The sequence below is a fragment of the Rhinoderma darwinii genome, chromosome 6 (assembly GCF_050947455.1).
Source record: "Rhinoderma darwinii isolate aRhiDar2 chromosome 6, aRhiDar2.hap1, whole genome shotgun sequence".
NCBI lineage: Eukaryota > Metazoa > Chordata > Amphibia > Anura > Rhinodermatidae > Rhinoderma > Rhinoderma darwinii.
The window spans coordinates 8385021-8397044 of record NC_134692.1 but is presented as its reverse complement, the minus strand read 5'-3'; the positions used below and the strand labels follow the sequence as shown (position 1 = coordinate 8397044).

Genomic DNA, 12024 nt, shown 5'->3' with positions numbered 1-12024 from the left:
GGAGGAACCCATCAACGGAAAGGCAAATGGAAACCACCGCTACCATTGATTTCAATGGTAATGTTTCCATTGCAAATGGTTTCCGTTTGTCTCCGTTCCGTAAGGTTTCCGTTTTGTTGGGGGAATCAATAGCGCAGTGGATTCATAGACCTTCTATTGAGACCATATAATGCTCGGAGAAATAGCGATCAGAAACAAAGCGGCACAGCGCTCACCCGAGCCCTTCTGCCGCTTCGTTTAAGCGATCAGTGGGGCCCACAGCGCTTGGCACCCACCGATGAAAACTTGTGACACTTCACTATGACATGTCTAAAGTGTAACTAAACTTTTTAAAAAAACTTTTAAGAGCAGTGTTAAAAAAATTATTTGATGTGTTAAAGTTATGGGCACCTTTTAAAAACGACTCTGAGATACAGCCGATTTGTATCTTGTATATAGAGCAGCTGTATCTCGCACTAAAACCTGTATCCGTCAGCTCAGCGGGTCTGACGGGCTCGGTGACATCGGGTCCTGCGTGTTTCTAACACGCAGGATCGAGCGGTTATTGATCACATCTAAGTTCATGGACTCCGGATTTCCATTTGAAAAAAATTATTAATAGGAGTTTGTTTTAGAGTTTTAGTAAAATTTCAAAGAAGAAAAGCCTTGTATAGACGGCGTGTGAGGGAGAAGGAGGAGGCCCAAGTTGTGTCAACAGCCCAGGGCCCATGGTACACTTAGGATATGTTCACACGGGCTATTTTCAGCCATTTTTGGGGCCATAAACCTCCCGAAAAACGGCTGAAAAATCGTAAGCAGAACGCAGTTCCGACGGGGTGTTTTTTACAGCTCATTTTCAAGAAACGGCGCGTAAAAAGACGCCCCGTAAAAAGAAGAGCATGTCATTTCTTGAGCTGTTTTTGGAGCCGTTTTCATTGACTCAATAGAAAAAAGTTTCAAAAACGTCCATAAAAAACGCGATTTGCTTAAAAAACAGCTGAAAATCGGCTGAAATTCCCTTGAAAAGAGCGCCGTTTTTTGTTGTGTGTGAACATACCCTTAATCCAACACTGACCACGCCTCAATTGCAATGTTTGAATGAACCCTCGCAAGCCATGCAGCTTTGTTACCAGGATAAATTCAGAATGGGTTTATAGATTTGGGATGCAAAAAAGGTTTCCAGTAACTGACAGCAAGCAGAGATATAGAAAACTGTCAGAAATTGATGTGAAATGTCTATTAGAAAGTTGCAGAATTGAGCGCCTCACCTGCTCCTTGTTTCAGTAAGTCACTGGTGGTGTTGGTTGGTGATGCAGTTTCTCTGGTCTCATCTGAAGGATCTAACAGGAGAACATCAGAAGGGAGAAGTGAATGGGGCGGTTCTGGAAAAAATCCAAAGCTTCGTCGTTACAGGTGTCAGTGGGGTCATAGCGGTCAGGCCCCCACCCATCAGACATGGCATATCTAATTTCTATACCATCAAGGATAGGTGATAATACTCTGATCACTGGGGGTCCCACCGATCATGAGAACGGGGGCTCCGAACCCCCAGATCCCCCAACTGCACCCCTGCAGTGAGGAGGACATTGAATGGAGCGGTGGTCGAGCATGCGCCCCCTGCCTAAGATAATGACGGAAAGAGCCGAGCGCTGTACCCAGCCGTTTCCGCCATTCCCATAGACTTTAAATGGAGCGGCAGCGCGCACGCTCGACCACCGCTCCATTCAATGTCCTCCGCACTGCAGGGGTGGTGCAGTTAGGGGGATCTGGGGGTTCGGGACCCAGTGATCAGAAAATTATCCTCTATCCTGTGGATAGGTGACTAGTAATGATATTAGGAAAACTCCTTTTAATATCAAAACATTTTTCTTCTGTGGGTTTGATGATTTTTAGATGCGGTTTCCTGGTCTAACTTTATATTGAGGCCAATGGGGGAAAAACCTCACACAAATCCCTAATCTGTAGCATCAAGGGGCGTAACTAGAAAGTGCTGGTAACTCCCCAGGCTACAGGGCACGACCACATGTAGCGTTACAATTGCATTCTGGCTGCTGCGGAAACTTACTGCAGTGATTAGATGTGACCGTGTAGCATCGTATTTGGCTTTTTAAAAAAGTTCCGTTTGCTCAGTGTAGTTGTAAGATCATTATTTTGGACACTTTTTGTGACCGTTTTTTATTACAGTTTTTCGCCTTTCACTTCAATGGAGTAGAACTGCTGTATAAAAGTGGGATTACATGTTCCTATAAAAAACAGTTTACTAAATAAGGGCCATTTAAGAAACTTTTCCTATGACTGCTTTTTTTTTTTTTTTTTAAATGGTAAAAAAAATAAAAATAAATATAGAGATAGACAGATCTAGATACAGGGAGAGCCACAGTAAAGACACTTTTATTTAGCAAATTTTCAGATGCATATGAAATTGTGATCTGAATCACTGCTCCGGTTACCTCGGGTGGGTATAACCAGCTTGCAGGGCAGTGCCAGGGGCGTGATGGAGTGCTGATACACCAGTGCGGAGAGGCAGCCTGGAAAGAGAGAAAACAAGGTTACCTGTGACAGGATAAAAACAAACGTCTCTTTTTCCCCCGTAGTAGCGGATTATAAAGCCTTTATTCCCATCTTACAATCCTATGACAGGTCACTAGGATACGCCATGACATTATTGTTGGTGGTGGCCCATCCTTTGGGACACCTACTGATCACAACAACGCAGAGACTTATTAATCTGCATTAAAAAAAAATTGAGCCACCTTGTAAATACATGACGTTATTATGTTGCATGGGTCCTAAATTTGAGCCTGGATTTTATTCCAGAGCTGTATTCACAATTCTGCTGGTTGAATCCTAAGCAAGCATGTGCACAGATTAACACCTTAGCTGAGCTCCTATAATGCAGTTACCGTTAATTTTATTACTGTACAGAACTTCCCAGAATCACCAGATCAAGCTCAGTGCAGAGAATCCTGGGAGATTTTAGCTCTGAAGCCTGCAGAATAGTGAGTGCAGCTGTGGAATATAATACATGATGTAACTCAGGATCAGTACAGCACAAGTATGTATACAGTGACTCCACCAGCAGAATAGTGACTGCAGCTCTGGAGTATAATACAGGATGTAACTCAGGATCAGTACAGGATAAGTAATGTAATGTATGTACACAGTGACTCCACCAGCAGAATTGTGAGTGCAGCTCCGGAGTATAATACAGGATGTAACTCAGGATCTGTACAGGATAAGTAATGTAATGTATGTACACAGTGACTCCACCAGCAGAATAGTGAGTGCAACTCTGGAGTATAATACAGGATGTAACGCAGGATCAGTACAGGATAAGTAATGTAATGTATGTACACAGTGACTCCACCAGCAGAATAGTGAGTGCAGCTCTGGAGTATAATACAGGATATAACTCAGGATGAAGTACAGGATAAGTAATATAATGTATGCACACAGTGACTCCACCAGCAGAATAGTGAGTGCGGCTCTGGAGTATAACACAGGATATAACTCAGGAGAAGTACAGGATAAGTTATATAATATATAGATTAATTCTATATGTCAATTGTAATAAGATGTGATTATTGACTACGTTTGATTTACGTCTCTAATAACTTCGTGTTTATATGCAGGGTCTTACCAAAATACGGCTCATTGGGACATCCCTTTAATTTCACTCCTCTGGGACTGGTCTCTATCAGGAAATGTCTCACCAGCTCATTAGTGGCATCTCCTAAGAGAACAGAATAGTCACTAAATACGATACATAGGGATGACTTATAGGAGAGGATATAATACTCCAGCTAGATAATCACCTTTCTTGCTCGGCTGGGCAGGGGTAGGAGGAGGGGTGGCAACTTTCATAGCAAGCCCATAGGCCCCTCTAAATGAGTGGCTGTCCCGAATGATAAAGGTGCCCGGTTCTCGTTCTTTCAGTAAAGTGATTGCTGGAGGAGAGGAAGAATTTGACCAATAAATGACAGACCAGGTGTCTAATCTCAATGGTATGTGCCAGGCTGATCATGGGGGATCGTCTCTAGATTACACTCACCTTGATCTCTTGAGATCTCAGGTTTGTACCAATACTTGGATGTGTCCTGGACAAATTTGACATTCGCCCGCGTTTCTGGACTCCCATCTGGAAAAAAATTAAATGTCTGAAATTCAACGACATGACACGAATTTATGGACGATTGGTAACCCTGGCTGACTCCTAATATTCCTGGTGATTTGGGATGGTGCAGGGGTTAACAGAGGTTGTTTATAACAGAAACAGGTACCTATAATTAATTTATATTTAATTTCAATTTGGCCAAAAATCTTGAAAGGAATCAAAACTTTCAGAGTTACAGCACAGTGTGAAGTTCTGATTGCCTGGACCCACCACTAGGGGGAGCTCATTGCATAGGGATTTATACAGCCCCCAGTGAACTCAATAATGAAACCGCATGCAGTGAGCTCCCTCTAGTGGAGGCAAAAATGTTATTTAATTTAGCATCTCATTAACAGGGGTTTCCAGGTACTAAGTGTTCCCCGGGACTATCCCCAAGATGGCCATTATTTATTTCCCTCCCAATTGCAAGCACTTTGGGGTGAAGCAATCCTGAAATATCCTGAAACATGTAATTTCTTGTACTGAATATAAAATCTAAATAATTTAAACACTTAAAGTGAACCTTACACTGCAATTTTTTTTTCTATAGGAAACCAGCAGCATAAATGATTTGGAGCATTTTCCTAATATACTTGAGAAAGCTTCGGGCCTCCATTTCTTTAGTACAAAGCTCTTTTCATCTATTCCTCACACACAGACTTGTAACACTTGCTTGTTGCTGCCACTAGAGGGCAATCTGTATGTGGGCTCTATTCAGATCAATAGGCACCCTATATGCTGTATACAGAGCGCCCTCTAGTGGTGGCCACGAACAGCTGGGAATATAGATGCACCGAAGAGTTTCTCTAAGAAATTGAAATGAAAACGGGTGCAGAGCATCTCACCACTTATACCAGGATAACCGATGATTACCTGGCATTGAGAACTTGGAGAAGTCTGGCAACGTGTGTGTAAATGCCATTGTACTGCTACCGCTGGGGCTGGACATCTCACTCGACATGGGGGAAGACGTCTTCCCGTTCAGTGTGGAATAATTCGGCAAGCTGTTGGACCGATCCCCTGATGACATCCTCCGTTTCTCAGGCAGTGATGGCTGTGGCACGGGGCTTCCCTGCCGGTACAACGTGGAGTCCGGTGAAGAGGAAGATGGGCTGCCAATGCCTTGGTAGTAGGCAGGAGACACTGGGAAACTTGGGGTGGATGGAGCTTGGTATCCTGATGCGCTGCTCTGTCGTGACAGTGTTGGCCGTCGTTCTTCGGGGGTGGAGAACCCATACATGACATGTCGCTCCATACTGGGGCTCCCAGGTGTCACAGGGGAACTCCCTGTCATCATCACCTGGTGTCGAGCCAAGCTAGGACTAGCCGGGGCTGCTGCTATGCCACTGTGTGCTGTAAGAGGATGTCTGCTCAGGCTTGGACTACCAGGAGAATTTGACATGGTCGGAGTGACCACCCTTCGTACAAAGCCCGGGCTTGGCGGTGTGTTGGTGCCCACTGTGTTTGTGCCCACTGTTCTATGAAGAGGTTGGGGGCTGCCGTGGACCACATGCCCAGCCAGGGCATTCATTGGAATTCCAGAAAATCCATCTGTCTGTGTGAGGGCATTATTGGGGCTATAGGAGTAGCCTTCATATGAGCTGAGGGGGGTTCCAGCAAGGGGTGTCATGGAAGGAGGAGTGGGGGATGTGTTCTGATAACTGCTTTGTGGTGAAGGCTGAGACAAACTGGTGGACCTGAAACTGGAATCTGCAGATGGTCGAGCAGGACTGGGAATACGGACGCTGCCGTCTACTGACGGGCAGCTTCTTACGGACACCCTAGAAAAGAGAAGAAGAAAATGCAGTGAGTGGTGCACTACTGCCCTCTAGTGGACTGAGCAAACAAGTCATGGAAATGTAGCTTATTAAATTAGGAGTCTTTAAGATTCTCTGTCGAAGATAAAGTAATGGGCTGACTAGTTCCAGGCTATATGGGGGCCCGGAAATAATGTGCAGCAGCCATCATACAGCTGTAATTCCCAGATGAACTGTGGGGGTCCGGCTCTGGCAGCCATAATTACATATGGGGGTCACCTTAACCACATCCATGGAAATCCCTCCTTACCCGTCAGTGCTGTGTATAGGGCTGCTGGTAGAAATCGGGCTCTGAGTTGTAAAGGGAATGGGGTATCCACCGGTCTTCGTCAGGGTGTCTGTATTGTAGGCCTGTGGTGATAGGGGGGCAGCCGTCCGCGCCACAGATTCAACGTAACTCCGGGGTTCTAGAAAGAGGGGAGAGATGGGACATCATGTCAGTCCTGTAAAGTCCAAGAGGGAGATCAAAACTTTGCAATTAAACATTGAGCAGAAATCCAGCAAGCAGCGTGCAGCCCGAAACGTTAATCACCAGCATGACGTCATCCGTCTTCATTCATGAATGAGAATTAGGACAAAGTTACAGCGGAGAATGAATGGTGTTAGGAGCACGATGGTCAGACAATTTTCTAAAATATTTTGCATTTCATCTCCATGCTCTTTTTAAGATTTATGCTTGCTGTCAGTGAATGGAACATTCTTTGCATTCAGAAACCAAAAACCTCTCCTGACCTAGTAGTTCTGCTCACACAGCAGCAGTTTGTTACAAAGTATCAGTATAGGGAAGTATATGAGCCCAGTAGGACCCGACTTTTGTCTACATCACCCTCAGTTCGACAGACATTTAGCATGTTTACCTGGGCAGCCATGAGCTCCCCAAGCCCAGTGAGCCCTTACATCTGCCAAGGTTTGCTCTGTGCTGACGCTTGTCCTCTGCTGTGTGAGCAAGACTTGGTGAGGAGGGTTTCCTTGTTCACTGACAGCAAGCAGATGTTTTGAAAATGGTAATAAATTAAAACACAAAGTATATAAGAAAAGTAAAGTTTCTATTAATATAATAATCACATTGTATCTACATTAAAGAGTCTTCTGTATTTGATCTGAAACGATAAATCAGGGGTCAGCAACTTTTGGCACCCCAGCTGTTGTGAAACTACAATTCCCAGCATGCCCTGACAGCCTTTGACTGGAATAATAAAGTATTTGGCTGTCAGGGCATGCTGGGAGTTGTAGTTTCACAACAGCTGGGGTGCCAAAAGTTTCTGACCCTGCTATAAAAGATCCGTTATGACGCTGGCGAACGAGGACAACTTACCGTATGCAGCATTTCTACCCAATTTTATCATTTATACCCCATGTAATGACCTTGGGGGTTAAAAAGGAACAAATGTGACAACTATTCTGGCCACCACCTGTCACTTCTTGGGGGGCATTGGTACAAATTCAGCATTGGGGTCCCAGCGCATGAAGCATCCCTACAAACAGTCCCAGTGTTTATAGGACTGTTCCGTGAAAAGGACCACAAAGAAGGGGGGGGGATTATGCAAATTTGATTTAAAAGGGGGCGTTTCCAGACAATTTTGGGGTGTGCCTGGGAAAAACTGTGGTTGGCTTATAATTTATAATTTTCCAGATGCTGGGAGGGACGGCTGCTGCATCTGGGTGGGGACTTTAATTTCCCTCCAGCCCTGCAGGTTATCAGATTTCTCCCCTGTAAATAGAGCAGTTCCCATTATAATCGCTGATCTTGCAATTCCACAATAATAATCACAGCGGCTGCAATTCTGGATTCCTCAGTCATTCCTAGTGATTATATGATTTTGAGAAAATCTCTGTGACCCCCACGTTCACTGTATCTCATGTATAGACAATCGCATTCATAATTGGCAGTATACGGAGTCGTGGATGGCAGCGCCCGGATTGTCGGCGGCTCCTATGACATTTCCCAAGGAATTGACAATAGGTTAATTGATTTCAACTTCTCTTGTGGAGTATTTTCTCACACAAACAAAGAACGTGAGGGAAGTGCAGCGATTACTTCATGAATAGTTAATTCTCCTTTTATCCCTGTGTTATTCCCATTCACGCTCCAGCGGGCGGCTTTCACTGTGGCCTACTTTATCCCAGCAGGGATTAGTATCGGTGATGGCGCCCCCACCTGGCAGACTAGTCTCCCATCTCCCCATCATTACAGAGCATTTCCCTTTAAAATAAAATAAAAATCCACGGTAAATATAAGTCCTGGATTTCTCTTCAGCCATTGATTACTGATGTCTGTTTCTGGGAAAGCTGGGTGGCAGCAACGTTTCATGTCACCCAGCTTTCCAAGAAACAGAAAAACAAGAAAACAGCTGAATAAAATTTTTAGTACCAGAAAGGGATATATAAAAGGTTTAGATGTAGCAGAGCTGAATGGGTCATCATAGGTTGCATTATAAGTGCATTCAGTTTTAATGCACTAGGTTTACTTGCAGTCCTATGTAAAACCAATCACATCAGCCAGTTTTACATCTGGTTTTGGCTGCCAGCCTGCTATAATAGGGTTGTAACCCAACTTTTCCATACTCCAGATGGGCATAGGGCACGTGTTACAGCAGGTATTATTCAAGAGTCTGGTGAAGCTGGGTGGCAGGCTCTTTGGGAGCCGTGATGTGTGTATTGCTTGTCACCCAGCTTTCCCAGTGGAAGATGAACCAACAACTTAAAAGAACACGATTTAAAGGGAAATGCTTATTAAATAAATATTGTGCGGTTGTCCTGGTTTTTGTAATCGGGGTCCTGTAATTTGGGTCTTCACCCCGGATAAGAATGATGCTAATCTGGATTTGTAATGCAGACTAGAGAGAAGACCCAGAGTCCTGCTTTTGTTGGGGTCACGATGACGGATGTGCGGGGGATCGTGGGAGTGGGGCGCGATCTGACATCACTAAGGCCTCCTGATACCCCCTCCCCCATCAGCTGATTCTATATTCGGATGGGATTCAGCAGCAACTACAAAAGCGCTGCCACCGGTTGCACAATGGGTGACGTCCGGGGCTCGTCCCCCGTCTGCTGCGGTTTGGGTGGCACCGAGGTCAATCATCCAATTTGGATGTAAAAGGTTCAGGTTCAAGTCTAGCATCTTGTCTGGGGGTTCAGGCTCCGCTAGTAATACTTGCAGAACACACGGAGGGCTTTGTATACGGGCGCCAAGACATTCTGACCGGTTTCCTATTATCTATTTAGGAGACGTTTCTTTATTCCTGAATTATTTGATTGATTGAAATCTTATCTGGGAACAATATGTTAATTACGGAGACTGTGAGAGCTGCGGACCACCCATTGACTTCAATGCAATGAAAATCACAAGCAAAAATATGCGAGCAGTTTTCACGCCGCACACATCTGAAGCTTTGTTACAATGTACCAGTGCAGGTACTGGCGTTCTTTTTAACACAAGCCATTATGGAAGGGCTGGTTTTAGGGGTGGCAAACTGGGCAATTGCTTGGGGCTCCTATTTCCTAGGGGGCCTTTAAGAACGGGCAGAATAAAACCACGCAGTATTATTTAGCGCTGTGTTGTGGCATCATTTTGGGAATAAATTGAAGCCGTATATGGGCTCTTTAAGGGAGTGTGATTCAGACGACCGTGGTATACAGTATATCTGTGTGACGGCCGGCGCACGGACACATGGATTTAAATAGGGCCGTTCACACAGCCATTGTTTCAACAGAACGTATGAAGGATAGAACATGTCTTATTTTGTTCTGTTTTCACGGACCCCTCCATAGACTCAAGTCTATGGGGATCTGTGGAAACGGGACTCGCACGGAGGCAACTCAGACGTGAAAAACTGCAGTTTTTCACGTCCAAGTTTCCCCATGTCCGTGTGGATCGGGCATTATTAGGCTCTGTTCACACAGCAAACAAAAAAACGGCTGTAAAATACGGCGCTTTTCAAGGGAAATCAGCCTCTGATTTTCAGCCGTTTTAGCAAGCGTTTTTTACGGTCATTTTTGGAGTCGTTTTTCTATTGAGACAATGAAAAACGGCTCAAGAAGTGACATGCACTAAATGCCATTTTCCCATTGAAATCAATTGTCAGATGTTTGGAGGCATTCAGCCCCCGTATTTTTAGCAGTGTGAACATACCCTTATGATGGATCCTTTGTGTAACGAATCCAAACTGATCCCATTGACTTATACATCAAGTTTCCGTTTACTGCAGGAAAGGATATCTCAGCAGACTACGCTATTCTTATCATCAGCGAGCAACAGAATCAAGAAAGAACAGATCCTGTGTGAACAGCGCCTAAGAGATCAGGCCGCAGAAAAACTTGTTTAGCTAAGAGAGGATTTCCAGGACTGATGCGTTGTAACAAACAATCAGCTGTTAGTCTAGGTCAGAACAGGTTTTTAATCACTGGCTGTGGACAAGAATCTTTCCATTTACAGATAGCAAGCAGAGATCTTGAAAAGGGACAAGAATTTAAACAAAGTATATTAGAAAGTTGCAAAATTTTTCATTCGACTGGACGAGCCCTTTAAGGCTATGTTCACACTGAGTTTTTTTGCAGGCAGAAAATTCTCCCTCAAAATTCCATCTGGAATATTGAGGCAGATTTTGATCTGCCTGCACGCCGTTTGCTACGTCTTTCGCCTGTGGTTATTGAGCGCCGCGGGCAAAAAACTCTGCGAAATACGCTTTCTCTGCCTCCCATTGATGTCAATGGGAAGTCAGAGACGTAAACTCCCGAAGAGAGGGCATGTCGCTTCTTTTTCCCGGGAAAAAACGCCTCCGCCTCCCATTGAAATCAATGGGTTGCATTTTTGGCCGTTTTATGGCGCGTTCTCCGACGCAGTTTCCGCATCAAACACTCAGTGTGAACTGGCCCTAAGAGGGAATTATTTTACATTCGCTGTCTTCTATAACCCTCCTCATGAAGCGGATACATAACATGCACAATAAAGAAAACAATGTAACAGAATAAACCAACAATCACTAAGCGATGTATCAAGTCCCAGCAATGCAGTTATAGATGGACCATGACAGCCTCTCGGGGGTTAATCAGAAATGATCTGAGCCGACCTGGGCACTTACCTTCCTCGTACCCACCAATAAACGTCTCCATCTCTGAGAAGAGGAGATGAAATAAATATAATGTAGAAGAGAAGGGAAAAAAGCAAAAATAAGAAAACCGCCCACGTCAAAGGGTCACCCGGCCGGCGACTCGTTCTTATGTAATAGTCACTTTCACCCCAAATATCAGGAAGGTTTTGTTGATTTGGTTTTCTGCAAAACTTTTAACCCTTGTGATGCAGATGAACTTCGATAAATTTGGCCGGAGGAGGAAAGATTTGGAATTCAGGAGTCCGGGAAAGCTGGGTGACAACCCTTCTGGCGGCTATAATGGCAGCCATGTTTGTCGTCACCCAGCTTTATCAGAAAATCTAGGAAGATCACACATGGTTTAGGCATAGCAGAGCTCAACTTGTCCATAAAATCTTAGGATCTGTATTATTTGTGCATTGTGCTAACTCTAATGTGAAGATAATGCCTTTACCTGCAGTCCTATGTAAAACCAATGAAAACACATTGTTATATTACCAGGAGTAAACGTATGGAGCAGCAGTCTCCAATGTGTGGGTTTCCAGCTGAGCTGTTGTAAAACTACAACTCCCAGCATGCAGCTGTCGTTCATCTGCCGGATACAGGGCAGCGGTAGTATAAATGGCAGATCCATTGACCAACCAGAGACTCCTACAGACGTGAAATGCGCTGCGCCTGGACGGAAACAAGCGGCCCGGGTGTATTGTGCGGAGGGGGTTATGAGGTCATTCATTCAAAACATTCATCACCTGTGAGATTCTCCAGGGTTCCTTGCTGTACAGATGGTCGTCTTCACTACAGTAAAAGCATTAAATGGTTGAACTCTGGGATTCTAGAAGAATTCCAGAACACGGATCAGACTTTCCATGGCGCAGAGCCAGCGTCCGAAGTGTGAGACAATGGATTTACACAGGGCTGCTGCTCCGGGTCACAGAAGTCTGGATTAGCTACAGATGGGATTCTTTAAGAGAGAAAAATGGGGCTT

General features: G+C 44.7%; 1 protein-coding gene across 7 annotated transcripts in view; it reads right to left on the bottom strand.

The window, feature by feature from the left end:
- The window catches only part of TNS1 (tensin 1), a 165140-nt gene that overhangs the window by 28030 nt on the left and 125086 nt on the right, over nucleotides 1–12024 (bottom strand). Inside the window, exons 20-27 of one of the 7 annotated variants that reach the window (XM_075829085.1) lie at nucleotides 11031–11063; nucleotides 6200–6356; nucleotides 5006–5913; nucleotides 4031–4117; nucleotides 3795–3926; nucleotides 3620–3712; nucleotides 2430–2507; nucleotides 1248–1361 (exon numbers count right to left, since the gene is read on the bottom strand). In XM_075829085.1, coding sequence (XP_075685200.1) covers nucleotides 1248–1361; nucleotides 2430–2507; nucleotides 3620–3712; nucleotides 3795–3926; nucleotides 4031–4117; nucleotides 5006–5913; nucleotides 6200–6356; nucleotides 11031–11063 — 1602 coding nt within the window. The remainder of the gene's footprint in view (nucleotides 1–1247; nucleotides 1362–2429; nucleotides 2508–3619; nucleotides 3713–3794; nucleotides 3927–4030; nucleotides 4118–5005; nucleotides 5914–6199; nucleotides 6357–11030; nucleotides 11064–12024) is intronic. The other 6 variants (XM_075829083.1, XM_075829081.1, XM_075829084.1 and 3 more) reach the window with 6 other exon arrangements.